This window comes from Perca flavescens, chromosome 5, assembly GCF_004354835.1.
Source record: "Perca flavescens isolate YP-PL-M2 chromosome 5, PFLA_1.0, whole genome shotgun sequence".
Classification (NCBI taxonomy): Eukaryota; Metazoa; Chordata; class Actinopteri; order Perciformes; family Percidae; genus Perca; species Perca flavescens.
In genome coordinates this window covers 13628162-13643287 of record NC_041335.1, presented here as the reverse complement: position 1 = coordinate 13643287, position 15126 = coordinate 13628162, and the positions used below count along the sequence as shown (strand labels likewise).

Here is a 15126-nt window from a genome sequence, read left to right as displayed (position 1 = left end):
CTGCTGCTTCAAGGAAAACTTCCACCCCACACGCTGACTTATTGGGACTTTATCTTATTCACCGTAAGCCCCAGAGTTAGACAAGTCGATACATACCCGTCTCATCTCCGTGCGTGTTGTAACTCTGTCTGACGCCTCCAGCGCTAGCTAAGCCAAGCACAGATCTTGGAGGTAGCCGGTTCCGAATAAGTGACAAAATAAAACATGTTCCTGTTTATATGTTGTGATTTGTATAGTCACAGGGTTTACAAATAACAAGGTCACTATGCTTTTACTATCTAGTAATTGTTGATTCTATTATTCCAACTCTGAGTGAACTCCAGGTGAACTCTCTGCTCCTCACCACAGGGCTTCAGGTGCTGCTAGCAAATCACTCCGCCCAAGTAGCGGAAGTAGCAGTGCTTTGCCTTTCTGAGAAAGACGTGTGTATAGTTTGTATAAGGTTAGAAGCCGGCTGTGTCTCATATGACCTTGTTATTTGTACACCCTGTGACTATACAAATCACAACATGTAAACAGGAACATGTTGGCGTTATTTTGTCACTTATTCGGAGCAGTAGGCTAGTTGGAACTGGTTACCTCCAGGATCTGTGCTAGGCTTAGGTAGCGCTGGGGGCATCAGACGGAGATGAGAAGGCTATGTATGGACTTGTCTAACTCTGGGGGTTACGGTGAATAAGCTAAAGTCCCAATAATGGAAGTGAGTGAAAGAAAGACGCTACCATAAATACAATTTTTCTTTTTTTAAAGAGATGCATAGCGTTGAAGTAATGTATCTAATTTGTGGCTCTGTAAGATTAATAATTGTAATATGATGATGGTGAATTTGATTTAGCCACCAATGTAAATTCATATATTGTTGTAAATAACGTCTTACAATGTATTTCATAAATAAAAGACCTTTTACATACCTGAAATGAATTCTATGCATCTGTTGAATGGCCAACCGAAGATTGACTAGTTTTCGATGGTGTTCTGTCACTGTCCCTTTCAGCTTTTTTTTTTTTTTTTTTTTTTTTTTTTTTATTATGCGGGGCATTCTTTTCTTTTTTCTCTTTGCTGATCCTGCCACAGTATCAGCCATAACAATAAAATATAACATCAAAAAGAAAAATCTCCTCCTCCTTCCTTTTAATTGGCTAATGTACGACTTACTGCCAAAATTTACTTGGCAGATAAAAACAAGACAGGTTCTGGCTGCTTGTGGAGACAGATATCCATCCACTGCGGTACTTCGCCTTAACAAACATGAGTGTGATGTGCCTCTCCATCATCTCTGAAAACAATAAAACCACCTGTCAATGGATTCACACCTGCAGCTTGTTCTCTCTCCACATCAACAGTAGCCTCGGGTCATATTAAAATACTTTCAACCTGTTTTGTTTGTGGTTAAACAAATAGAAGCTAATTTTAATTTTAAAGACAGTTAAAGAAATACATTAAAACATATTTGCCTATTTAAATGTATTGATTATTTTAACTTAAATGTATCTGTAAATCTGTAGAGCACCTATTGGCTTTTATTCTGAGTGATTGAGAATGGGCCAATATTATTTAACCGTATATAATATAATATTGCATCTAAAACTGTTAAAACCAATAAGCATCTGTTTACATATATGCATGTTATATTGGGGGTTGGGTATATAATATATAAAACAAAAAGAATAAGTGTATTTCCCAAAATATTGAAGTATTAATTTAAAGCATTTTTTTTTCACTCTAAAGAAAGTTTTGAATCTTTGTTATGGAATCAATCAGATATAACATAAGTATTTTATTGTTCTGTTGACATTAAAACTCTTCAATCCAACTGATAAATTAAATAAAACATTTACTTTCAGAATAAAATCTCAATCTTCTTAACACAATAAGAGTCCTCTTGGTGAATGATACAGTGATATAATGTGGTCAGTACAGGCTGTGCATAGGTAAAATGGAGGTGTTTTTGGTCTTCTCCAGCAGTTTCTCTTTCAGTGTTTGTTTCTGGACTTCGTGCCAGACGTATCGAGGGTTTTCTACAGGTGGAGGTTGTCCCGTCCCCGTCCACTCTACCTTTTCTCCGTCCTCATTGCGTTGGACGTGGTCGGGCACCAGCGCCACCAGCGTGTTGAAGCACACGCCGTCTGTCTTCCCGTGCTGACGCCCGTTGTGTTGCAGGCTGAAGACACCCAGCGTGTTGACGTCTTGGTCATAATATGCTGACGGCATGGCTTCCTGCACCACCATGTTGGCCGCCCACGTCACCGCGTGAGTCTTTACCGCCGCCGCCGTGGGAAGGTGGAGCACCGGGGCTGCAGGACAGAGAGGGTTATGTAGTATGGGACAAAAAAATTGATTTGTCTGGAAGATGAGCAAAAACCTTCTAATAAAACTGCATAGGTTTGGTACTAATAAATAACTAACTAATTACAGAATACTTTTTGCAATATCTTACTTTAAAATATAATCATATTAATGAAACAAAAGTTCTCAAATATGAAATGTTTTCTAACAAGCCTGAGCCTACAGGCCTCTGACATGTGAGGGTGTATTTACATCATACTGAAGTTATTGTAATTAGGATTCTAATTAGTGTTTTAACAAATACTACAATAAAAGGTCCCTATAAGTTGTTTAGTATATTATCTGTTACTTCTATGACAAAAGTGAAATAGGAACAGCATAAACTTGGTAGAAATAATGTAAGTAGTAAGTAAAAAAGCTTTTATGAAGAATTAGGGGAAAGTAGAGCCACAGACAGAAGGACCAACGGCTAATAATCGTTGTAGAAATCTTAATGGAAAACCGACACATAACTTGAGACGACAACTGTTTTTTGTATTTCTTTTGGCAATAAAGAGTTAAGTGGAAAAAAAGAAACTTGACTTGGAAAACACTTCAACAACTGATTTTCATCAGCAGCTCAAGCAGTGAAAATCAACCTGAAACCTGAAGGTAATTAGTTTTTTATTTTATTTTATGAGCAATCAGTTACCTTTGATAAGCAGGACCCAGATCTGTTCCTTAGCGTTGGTGAAGACCAGGACAAGTCTCTGCACAACGTGACGGCAGCTCAGGTCTACAGGTAACGTGACAGGATGGCAGGGATCCTGATGGTACCTGAAAGCATCACAGCAGCCAGAGTCAGGGTCAGTATTCAATATATAAAAATGTGTGGGTTTGGTAAGAACAGTCATAGATTTTGTGAAACCCTCTTGTTTTCTCTCATCTCCAGATGTTTCAGAGGGATATCAGTTTCATCAATATGTGTTCAGGACATCTTTAGTCTAGCAGAGAGTTTAATGTCCTACTTGAGTCCGCAGTCAATGAGACGGAGGATGTCTCGTCCTCTCAGAGGGAGAGCAGACTGTCTGTCCCACCAGGAGGCCTGAAGAGACTCCTGATCTGCTGCTGACAGACCTTTTAGACTCCCACCTCAGAAACAGAGAGGAGGTTTACTTCATTAAAATCATCATACATTTAAAAAAATACCATCTGTAGTTCCTCCCAGACTCACAATGAAGGATGCACATTCAGTTGTATTATTTATAATAAAACGTAATCTAATTTCAGGGAACACACTATCCCTGTTAGTTTTATGTATGTATGTTTTAAGACACATAAAAATAACCTTAAAAGATCATCTCCCCCACCCACCTGCCCACCTAATGTAAAAATCCAGAATCTATGAATATGTCAATATTTCTAAAGTTTCTGTGCAACACAGTTTCAGGTTTTTTAATGGAGACTGACAGTGTCATGCTCAGTTTGGTTAATTATGTTCATGAGGGTCCTCATAAGAACAGAAGTACAAACGTGCGTGTAGGCTATGTGTGACCTCTGACCTGTGACTTTAGCAAGGAAGTTAAAGCGGATCCACTGCGGTCCCTGCTCCTGGATCAGCAGCAAGGTGATTGGCTCACAGTCAAACCCCGCCTCCTCCTTCACCTGCAGACAAACAAGAATGGTAACTCAGGTAACCCGGACAAGTGTGTGTGTGTTTATGTGTGTGTGTGTGTGTGTGTGTGTGTGTGTCTCACCTCCCTCCTCAGCGCCTCCTCCAGGCTCTCCCCCACCTCCACCCTCCCGGCAGGCAGGTACCACTGCTTATAACAGTCCGGTTTTGCCTCCTGCACCATCAGCACCTCCTCCTGATGGACAACACACACACACACACACACACACACACACACGTTTTTATAGACCCAACAATTAATGAAATAATAATGCAAATGATTGGCAGATAAATTGATAATGAGGTAACCTTCTCATTGAAGATGACCGCGCAGACAATGTAGGTGACGGTCTTCCTCAGAGTCGCCGGTTTGCTCTGCTCCAGGCCAACGTCACAGGCGGTGACCTCTGACCCCTGACCACTTAGCAGCCTCTCCACCTGCTCCTCCACCTGCCGCCACCCCTTCTCCGTCACCTCCATGTCTGCATGTACATGGGAAAATAAATACGCTTCTCAGAATCTCAAAATGTACGCATAACATCTCAAAATGTTTTATTACACTAAAGTAACAGAAAGCAAAAAAAAGTGTTTTAATAGTGATTTATTGTAAATATATAATTAGATGATTATTACAGTTTTCGATTTCATACTGAGCTTTTGCAGGGTGGTTTTCATTTATTTGTTGGGCTTCATTATTTACAGTAGGATGGTTTGGTGGTGCACAATAACATGGACATATCTACAACTGAATCCAACCTTTATGAAGTATATAATGTTTTTATTTACACTGTGTTACAGAGAAGATGACTTTTGTGAGAAGATTTATTTTGTAGGTTGCAGTTATGTGTTCTGTAGAATGTTCCTATTAGGAGTGGTGGAAGTACTTAATGAATTATTATTTTTACCTGAGATATTAAAGAGACAAATGTCATGATGTAAACAACAGTATGAAAAATCTTCTCTATTTCCAGAGCTTAATAAGCAGATATTAGTATTATAATATTAGTTAACGGTCAGTATTCCTACAGTTAACACTCGTTAATATCATTTTATTAGACAGATTGCTGAGAAAAGTAAATTTTTCTATTTTAAATACATGTGATGTAACCACAGTGCTATGAAAAGCTTTTTTAGACACAATTAAAAGATTTGACAATAAATAAATGCTAAATCCGTGTATTATTTTTTGTTGATAACTAGCCTGACATGCAGATTAGCTAATTATTGCTTAGCCTATAACTAATCAGCTTTAGTCAGTGTGCTCTGACAGAAGCTAATGTTAGCTTTGTCGTTAGGAAAATCTGTTTTCCACTTTTGTCAAACTTCCCACCCGAAAAAGATAGATATTGTAAAATCACTCCGACAAATTAACAGAAATAAAAGCACACACCGTGTGTAATTAACGACCGTGTTGAGTTTCCATTTCCACTGTGCTGGCTGCTGCTGCTCTGTTTTGACATTTGACACCTTCAAGCTGACCTGGAAATAAAAATCTTCAGGTTCGGGAATTTCAAAATAAAGGCGATGTTGAATATGAGTTCTGGACAAGGGGGTAAGCGAGCATCCGCAAAGCGTAGGCCTACCTCCTATGGAGACATTTTGATGCAACAAGCCATCACCTGCTGTTAGCATTCCATTGCCTGCCATTCATTTTATTGACAGCGAATAACTCTGAAGAAAATCTGTCCATTGTTTATTTCTAAAGAAACACAACAATGTATAAAAGGCTCCATTACCTTGTATCTCACGTTATGGCTCAGTAGCAGCCGTTTTGTACAAATAGGCTAACGATTATGTCATGACCACGCAATACTAAATACGGAGTAAATGCAGGGTTATGTTGGAGGTAATTGACATGACATCAGAGGTGTCTGTCAGGAGCTTGTCAGTGTCCTCGTTCAGCTTCAATTGTTGACTTAAATTTGTACAAACCAGTTGGCACACTGTAATAAACCTGGAGCTCTGGAGCAAGAGTCACTTACTTTATGATTTAAATAAATTAAATAAACAAGGCATTTATTTTAATCTTAAGTCAGTCAGGAGCAGCTGAGATGCTTCTCTCAAACATTAGTCATGGAACAGGTAAATATATACCTACACACACTCCGTGGTAATCTATATTTAAAATAAAAACAAATAGTTAGCAGGGTTTTAAAATTGTTAACCAAATCGACTTTTCATAGCCTTTGTAATATTTCCTGCTCCAAAATTAGTATTTTATTGTGAAATCTCTTATCGGAAGTTGTAGTTTTTGTTTTCCGTTAGCTTCACTGTGGTTTTGTAACGCGAAGTAAGGTCACACAGAGGCTGTTTACATCAGCTAATACAGCTGATTATACAGCGTGCAGGTTATACTTTTACATGTCGGTTGATTAACTTACTGGTGATTTACTAACGGGACCAGTTTAACCAGAGGAAATGGGTTGAATTGGTAAACATTTGTTAAACCAGTATATCGGGTAAGTTAAGCTTACCTGAATTTGTTTCTATTATTCTCCTAGTTCAGCTAACTAATTTGCAGATTAATCGATTGTTAAAATAATTATTTATTTTAGCCCCACTTATATTGCATATTTAGTTTTCACCCTTTCTTAAACTATTGTCATTTATTCAATATTCCATCCAAATGTTAAACTAATTTAGAAAATCATCAAAAGAAAACATGAATGAATGCTTTTTTCCATCCACTAACGTTACTGTTGTGTGAATATTAGAGTACGTTATTAATCCCAGCGGGAAATCGTACTGTTACAGCAGTTTAGAGCAAAAAGACAAAGTGCAATACTTGGCAATAGCTTAAATACGTACGATTTATTTTTCTATAGACATGTAATGTTGTGCAATGGTAGACAAATAAACCCAAGTGATGTTGACACAGTGCAAGTAGTGCACAATTTAATTACAAGTAGCCTAATGTAAAGTGCTGATTCTTTGGCCAACATTTTTTTTTTGTACTGTAGTTGTGACATCACCTTAACTCAGTGTGTTTACTCCCATAGTCAAACATCAGATCCTGCATCAGTTCAACACCTGAACTCCTCAGACGACTTTTCAGCCAATCAGAGCTCCCTGTCCACCCCTTACCTCAGAAAGCCTGTATCAAGACCAGAGCCGAAAAACTCACCAAAAAGACCGTTGTGAGCTCAGGGTCCTCAGCGTTTAATCTGTAGCTCCAGATTTAAACTGATGACCCATTCAGGGTTCAACACCACGTTCAGTGTCTGTCTGTAATTATAAATCTGCCCTCAGACTGACACGAGAAGAAGCTCAGTGATGTGCTGAGAGCTGAACTTTCCCATTCACTTCAAAACAGTCAGAGTTTGATCACAGCAGCATTGTTAGAGGACATTAAAGGAACATCATTAGAGGAACTGCAGCTGAAGTACCGGAGTCATTGTGTCCTTCTAGCTCTCTGCTGACCTGGTTTCTGATCTTTGGTCTGGGGAGTTAGTCCGATGGCGCGGCACAGTAAGCTGCAGAAGCAGGTCCTTGCTCTGTACCGGCAGTTTCTGCGGGCCGGTCAGGACAAACCAGGCTTCATCCCCCGAATCCGTGACGAGTTCAGAGTGAATGCTTGCATCAAGAAGACGGACGTGATGCACATTGAGTATCTGTACAGGCGAGGACAGAGACAGCTGGAGCAGCTGAGGGATGTAAACACCAAACAGCTAGGTTCTTTCTCTAAACCTGCAGAGAAGAGCTGACCTCTGACCTGCTGTATGTCTGTGGCTGTTAATGCCACAACAAATACTTGGTTACGACCAAACTGTAATGCTGAGATGCTGAAGTCCAATAGGCAAGCAAATGCTCAGTATGGAGAAAAGATGTGATGCGATTTATCATAAAATACTTTTTTGGGATGTTAAATAAGCCAAATGTTGTCTGACTGTTTAGACTCATGAACATGAATACACTTTCTTTCACACACTTGATGATAATTATAATAATACACTCAGTGATGTGGCTAAAACTATGATGTGGAAAAGATGAATGCATTCCGCATGTTAAAGAGATAGTTTGGATTTTTTGAAGTAGGGTCAGGGTGCAAAATTAACGTTTTTGTCCAGTAGCCAAATGGCTAATGAATATTAAAATTTTACCATCCACTCAATAGATTATAATTGTTTTTTTTATTTGTTGGCTGGTAAGTGAAGCAATTCTACTATCCACTTGCATATTTACCAGTATTTTGCTGATAAATGGTGCAATTTTAGAATGTTATAATATGTTATGTATAAGGTATTATCCATAGTCAGTGGATTACCTACAGTAGATGGCGGTCGGCACGCCCCCAGTTTGGAGAAGATCTTGGAGTACCGACATGAAAGCTGAGAAATGGACTGGAATTCATACTATTATACTTTTAACTTCAGTACAAAATAGAATATTTTCAAAGACCAGTATTGTTACTTTTACTGGAGCAAAATACATATGAGTACAGTCGTGGCCAAAAGTTTTGAGAATCACATAAATATTGGAAATTGGAAAAGTTGCTGCTTAAGTTTTTATAATAGCAATTTGCATATACTCCAGAATGTTATGAACAGTGATCAGATGAATTGCATAGTCCTTCTTTGCCATGAAAATTCCACTGCATTTCATTGCTGTCATTAAAGGACCTGCTGAGATCATTTCAGTAATCGTCTTGTTAACTCAGGTGAGAATGTTGACGAGCACAAGGCTGGAGATCATTATGTCAGGCTGATTGGGTTAGAATGGCAGACTTGACATGTTAAAAGGAGGGTGATGCTTGAAATCATTGTTCTTCCATTGTCAACCACGGTGACCTGCAAAGAAACACGTGCAGCCATCATTGCGTTGCAAAAAAATGGCTTCACAGGCAAGGATATTGTGGCTACTAAGATTGCACCTAAATCAACAATTTATAGGATTATCAAGAACTTCAAGAAAAGAGGTTCAATTCTTGTTAAGAAGGCTTCAGGGCGTCCAAGAAAGTCCAGCAAGCGCCAGGATCGTCTCCTAAAGAGGATTCAGCTGCGGGATCGGAGTGCCATCAGTGCAGAGCTTGCTCAGGAATGGCAGCAGGCAGGTGTGAACGCATCTGCACGCACAGTGAGGCGAAGACTTTTGGAAGATGGCCTGGTGTCAAGAAGGGCAGCAAAGAAGCCACTTCTCTCCAAAAAAAACATCAGGCACAGATTGATCTTCTTCCGCAGAAAGTATGGTGAATGGACTGCTGAGGACTGGGGCAAAGTCATATTCTCCGATGAAGCCTGTTTCCAATTGTTTGGGGCATCTGGAAAAAGGCCTGTCCGGAGAAGAAAAGGTGAGCGCTACCATCAGTCCTGTGTCATGCCAACAGTAAAGCATCCTGAGACCATTCATGTGTGGGGTTGCTTCTCATCCAAGGGAGTGGGCTCACTTACAATTTTGCCCAAAAACACAGCATGAATAAAGAATGGTACCAAAACACCCTCCAACAGCAACTTCTTCCAACAATCCAACAACCGTTTAGTGAAGAACAATGCATTTTCCAGCACGATGGAGCACCGTGCCATGAGGCAAAAGTGATAACTAAGTGGCTTGAGGACCAAAATGTTGAAATTTTGGGTCCATGGCCTGGAAACTCCCCAGATCTTAATCCCATTGAGAACTTGTGGTCAATCCTCAAGAGGCGGGTGGACAAACAAAAACCCACTAATTCTGACGAACTCCAAGAAGTGATTATGAAAGAATGGGTTGCTATCAGTCAGGATTTGGCCCAGAAGTTGACTGAGAGCATGCCCAGTCGAATTGCAGAGGTCCTAAAAAAGAAGGGCCAACACTGCAAATACTGACTCTTTGCATGAATGTCATGTAATTGTCAAAAGCCTTTGAAACGTATAAAGTGCTTGTAATTATATTTCAGTACATCACAGAAACCACTGAAAAAAGATCTAAAAGTAGTTTAGCAGTAAACTTTGTGAAAACTAATATTTGTGTCATTCTCAAAACTTTTGGCCACGACTATACTTCTTCCACCACTGTTTTTACTGAAGTAAAGGATGTACATGGTGTGACCGCTGGGCGGCAGCAGCCAGTCTAAATAACTGACTGACCCAAACGAAGAAGAAGGGATGTAAACAGGAAGTGAGATGTTTTCCATCTACAGTAGCTAAATGACAGAAGACTCGTTTTTCGGTATATTTCTGTGAAAATAGCGAATTTAGCTTCTATTATCGGTTACATATGAAGTTTTAAGGGTTTGCTTTCATCACAACTGTCCGCTGTATTGAGTTTTTGTCGTTTATTCGTCAGTTTGTTTCCGTCATGGCAGGTTTAGTGAACTCAGGAGGAGAAATGACAAACGCTCAGTTATTTCAGCAGGTGAGAAACAAGTACAATTGATGGTTTTCTGACAATTTGAGGTGCTTTTTACGGAGTATTTCGAGAATTTGCTGTATCTTATACCTATACTGTACTCCACTACATCTCAGAAGGAAATCGTGTACTTTTTAATGCACTACATTTTTCTGACAGCTTTAGTTACTTTAACAGATTCAGATTTTAAAAACAATATGATCAAATTATAAATAATCATGTAGTATGATAGATTAAACTTCCCAGCAGTGTATATAAAGTAATTAAAATGAGCTCCATCTTTACCAGTTGCAATATTAAAGTGATAAACGCATTAATGCATCGATAATTATAATCCGATAATATATATTATTCTGAAATGGGCCGTACTTTATATATGCTATATTTAGCTTTTGTTTGTGTAACTTACCTGGATCAAATCAAACCCTTCTCTTAGATCCACCCTACACGTAGATCAATGTAAACCGCCATCTATGGAAAAAGGGAACACATCCACCTTTAACTTGATCATTAAGTTATAAACAAATAACGAAGTTTGTTTTAGAGTAATTTAGGCTTCTTTTAAACTGGCTATTAGTACATTTACAGTATTTACAGTAGTGAATTAGTGTTAAACACAAGTAGGAGGGAAAACTAAACTTAAAAAAAGGGCAACTAAACACAGCACCAATCTACTCTGAGAAAAGAGAGACGAACTGCTCTGACTGAACCCAAAATAAAACACAGATGGCAGCATTTACCTCTAAACTATAGTGTCTTTAATACAAATGTAAAGATTCTTATCTGGTCCTTCTCGCAATTACTGATTACAATCACAATTATATAAGTTAAAGGTGTTCATACATTTTTTTTTTTTTTTTTTTTTTTACCCTGGTGTATGATCAATAAAGTTCTTATCTTAGTATGTCTTCCTCCCTCCGGCAGATGGCGCTGCTGCGATGGCTGTCCTCTCAGACCGACGATGACCGGATGATCTTGACGGCAGTGACTGGCATCCAGGTCGGCAGAGAGCTGCTAAACCGATTTACCGGCCAGGAGAAAGTGGACGCCTACAAGGTACCTGTCTGAAGCCTGCAGAGGGAACTGTTTCTGGATTAGATACACCGAGTTTTATCTGCAGTATTCAGAAAAACTCATGTCTGAACCTGAAAGGATGCTAAATCAGTCTGTCTCATTCAGGTTAATGTACGGAAGCCCCGAAGTATTTAAACAACTTTATTGAAATAAGAGGACAGGAGAACAAGAGAGACACATACACATCAGTTTCAGAATTATAACCTAAATCAGGGACATTATTAATGGCCGACTCCATCTGCATTCTTTTCTGGGTTTTTCAAATTGAAATGCCAACTCAGCCTTAGCAAAAAGCAGTGAAGGTTTTCACACTAAGCTTATCATTGAGGTTATGTATAATGTAAACGCTAGCACTAACTGAGTCAAGGTTAGCTGTGCTAAGTTTGAACATAAAGGCACAGTAGCTAAGCAATGTACTGCTGTGGATGCCAGCCATGTTAGTATGGATCCAAAGGTCACCCAATAACACTAACTAACTAACTAACTAACTGATTGAGGCAGCGGTAGACCTACAATGTAAAATGACTGTTTTGGCTTTGAAGGGAGCAATATAACAGCTTCATTTCCACGTCCGAAAAGGCTGTCTGACAAGCAAGGTAAAGTGGGAAAATATTCTACATATAGCGTTAACTGATATTGATCTTTTTAGGTTGTCCTTTTTTTAAGAGTCTAAAATACGTTCAGCTGCTGTCCCCATCCCCAGCAGTACATATTGCTCTCTTCAAAGCCACCAAACTCCCTTGACAAAAAACCCAGTTAATTTTACCTCGAAGAACGCAGGAGTTGCTGGTCTTCCTCGATCGGTTAGTTTGTTTGTGTTGTTGTGTGACTTTCGGATCCGAACTAACGTGGGTGTCCACAGCGGTACATTGGTTAGCTTCTGTGCCTGTAACGTTACTCCTGTCTGCTTATCCAAACTGGCCATCTATGTAAGTTACTGTAGATAATACACTGACTATGGATAAGGATACAGTACATGTAGCACCGTCATTATCCAGAAACCTACGTAATGGTCACGTGGAAAAATGGTTTTAGAAGGGCTTGGGAAAACAGCATTTGACACTAAAACATACAGTGGTGTGAAAAAGTGTTTGCCCCCTTCCTCATTTCCTGTTCCTTTGCATGTTTGTCACACTTAAGTGTTTCGGAACATCAAACCAATTTAAACAATAGTCAAGGACAACACAAGTAAACACAAAATGCAATTTGTAAATGAAGGTGTTTATCATTAAAGGTGAAAACAAATCCAAACCATCATGGCCCTGTGTGAAAAAGTGATTGCCCCCTAAACCTAATAACTGGTTGGGCCACCCTTAGCAGCAACAACTGCAACCAAGCGTTTGCGATAACGTGCAATGAGGCTTTTACAGCGTCCTGGAGGAATTTTGGCCCACTCATCTTTGCAGAATTGTCCTAATTCAGTTACATTAGAGGGTTTTCGAGCATGAACGGCCTTTTTAAGGTCATACCACAACATCTCAATAGGATTCAGGTCAGGACTTTGGCTAGGCCACTCCAAAGTCTTCATTTTGTTTTTCTTCAGCCATTCGGTGGTGGACTTGCTGGTGTGTTTAGGATCATTGTCCTGCTGCAGAACCCAAGTTCGTTTCAGCTTGAGTACACGAACAGATGGTCGGACATTCTCCTTCAGGATCTCTTGGTAGACAGCAGAATTCATAGTTCCTTTTATCACGGCAAGTCTTCCAGGTCCTGAAGCAGCAAAACAGCCCCAGACCATCACACTGCCACCACCATATTTTACAGTTGGTATAATGTTCTTTTTATGAAATGCAGTGTTCCTTCTACGCCAGATATACTTGGACACACACCTTCCAAAGAGTTCCACTTTTGTCTCATCGGTCCACAGAATGTTGTCCCAAAAGTCTTGGGGATCATCAAGATGTGTTCTGGAGAAATTGAGACGAGCTTTGATGTTCTTTTTGCTCAGCAGTGGTTTTCTCCTTGGAACTCTGCCATGCAGGCCATTTTTGCCCAGTCTTTTCCTGATGGTGGAGGCATGAACGCTGACCTTAACTGAGGCAAGTGAGGCCTGCAGTTCTTTGGACGTTGTTGTGGGGTCTTTTGTGACCTCTTGGATGAGTCGTCGCTGCGCTCTTGGGGTAATTTTGGGCGGCCGGCCACTCCTGGGAAGGTTCACCACTGTTCCATGTCTTCGCCATTTGTGGATAATGGCTCTCACTGTGGTTCGCTGGATTCCCAAAGCTTTGGAAATGGCTTTATAACCCTTTCCAGACTGATAGATCTCAATTACTTTCTTTCTCAATTGTTCCTGAATTTCTTTGGGTCTCGGCATGATGTGTAGCTTTTAAGGATCTTCTGGTGGACCTTACTGTGTCAAGCAGCTCCTATTTAAGTGATGCCTTGATTGTGAACAGGTGTGGCAATAATCAGGCCTGGGTGTGGCTAGAGAAATTGAACTCAGGTGTGGACAACCACAGTTATAGTATGTTTTAACAAGGGGGGCAATCACTTTTTCACACAGGGCCATGATGGTTTGGATTTTTTTTCTCCTTTAATAATAAACACCTTCATTTACAAATTGCATTTTGTGTTTACTTGTGTTGTCCTTGACTTTTGTTTAAATTGGTTTGATGTTCCGAAACACTTAAGTGTGACAAACATGCAAAGGAACAGGAAATGAGGAAGGGGGCAAACACTTTTTCACACCACTGTATGTAATTTGATCAAAATATGAATATTTGGGTTTGAATACATAAGGAACACTACTGGGAAGCTACATACTGATATAATAACCTGGGTTGTTTTTAACGTCTAATTCATTAGGTGGCTCATTGTGTTTTTGTGTGTGTTCCCTCAGAGAGAGTGCATCCTTAGCATCTCAGAGTTCCTCCGTAAGAACCCGCGAGCCTTGCAGGCCGACATCAACGCCGAGGTGGAGAAAAGAGTTCTGGTTTTTGCCGCTCAAGTCAAAGCTCTGGAGACAGCTTCAATATTCTGAATGAACTGCTCAATGTTTCAATTTTCAATTTATCAAAAAGGTAAAAACCTCAATATTGTGGGCACATTTATATCTTCATAGCTGATCTGTATGCTAATTAAAGACTTTATTTTATATTTTACCATATATAAATGTAATTTAGTTTTTTCTTAACTGATTAATCGTTCAATACTTTCCATCCAGAGAAGAAGCACTGAGATGGAGCTCTGCAGATTTAAACTGGATTTCATTTGGAAAACCTGTCAAGTGAAACCTTGTAAATGTCTTGAATTTGTTATCAGGAAGTTAAAACTCTCCTGATACCTTGATGATTCCTTACAATAAAAGCTTCTGGAAAACAAAGCTTTGTTGTGTTGTTTAGGAACCCTGTCTATTTTATGGGTCCTAAAATGTTTTTTTTCTTATGTGTTGAACTTTTCGACCCTTCCAACACCTCTTGAACCATTAAGAGACGTTTCTCTGGTTAAAAGAAATTTAAGGCTTGCAGCCTTCAGGTGAGACTTTGTCAAGACATGTACCAATGAAAGGTGTCAGGGTGTTTCTGGTTTAATTTTAGGGAATTTCCATACTCTTATATATTTGGTGGTTTTTCACAACCTTGTGAGAGTTTATATTCTACCCTAAAACAAACAATAGGTCTTTGTGATTACAGAACTAAATAAGTGACAGATTCAATTTCAATTTTACAACTTTAAAGATAAAACAAACAGTGATTCATCAGATTTTTCTTTCTTGCAGCATTGAGAATAATCCAATAAAAAAAGAGAAATTAATAGCCTACATTTTCCAGACTTTTTTTTTAAAAAGATTGGAT

General features: G+C 39.3%; 3 protein-coding genes across 4 annotated transcripts; 2 read left to right on the top strand and 1 right to left on the bottom strand.

Annotated features, from left to right (window-relative positions):
* Positions 1-1762: 1762 nt before the first annotated feature.
* Positions 1763-5564, bottom strand: nudt18 (nudix (nucleoside diphosphate linked moiety X)-type motif 18). Its single transcript, XM_028577379.1, has 8 exons — positions 5521-5564; positions 5328-5416; positions 4247-4419; positions 4023-4133; positions 3828-3930; positions 3294-3417; positions 2978-3102; positions 1763-2294 (listed from the first exon to the last, which is right to left on the bottom strand). Exons 2-8 carry the CDS (start codon positions 5395-5397, stop codon positions 1912-1914), a joined length of 1089 nt encoding a protein of 362 aa, XP_028433180.1. The 5' UTR covers positions 5398-5416; positions 5521-5564; the 3' UTR covers positions 1763-1911.
* Positions 5466-7997, top strand: sdhaf1 (succinate dehydrogenase complex assembly factor 1). Of its 2 annotated transcripts, none has more exons than XM_028577381.1 (2): positions 5466-5489; positions 6937-7997. In XM_028577381.1, exon 2 carries the CDS (start codon positions 7393-7395, stop codon positions 7639-7641), a length of 249 nt encoding a protein of 82 aa, XP_028433182.1. In that variant the 5' UTR covers positions 5466-5489; positions 6937-7392; the 3' UTR covers positions 7642-7997. The 2 variants fall into 2 exon arrangements, with proteins under 2 accessions (XP_028433182.1, XP_028433181.1); XM_028577380.1 differs by lacking the exon at positions 5466-5489 and adding an exon at positions 6204-6396.
* Positions 7998-8683: 686 nt separating this feature from the next.
* Positions 8684-14654, top strand: LOC114555427 (uncharacterized). The gene is made up of 4 exons (XM_028577795.1): positions 8684-9224; positions 10215-10264; positions 11183-11314; positions 14172-14654. The coding sequence occupies exons 1-4, from the start codon at positions 8684-8686 to the stop codon at positions 14310-14312; spliced, it is 864 nt and encodes a 287-aa protein (XP_028433596.1). The 3' UTR covers positions 14313-14654.
* The last annotated feature ends 472 nt before the right edge of the window (positions 14655-15126 follow it).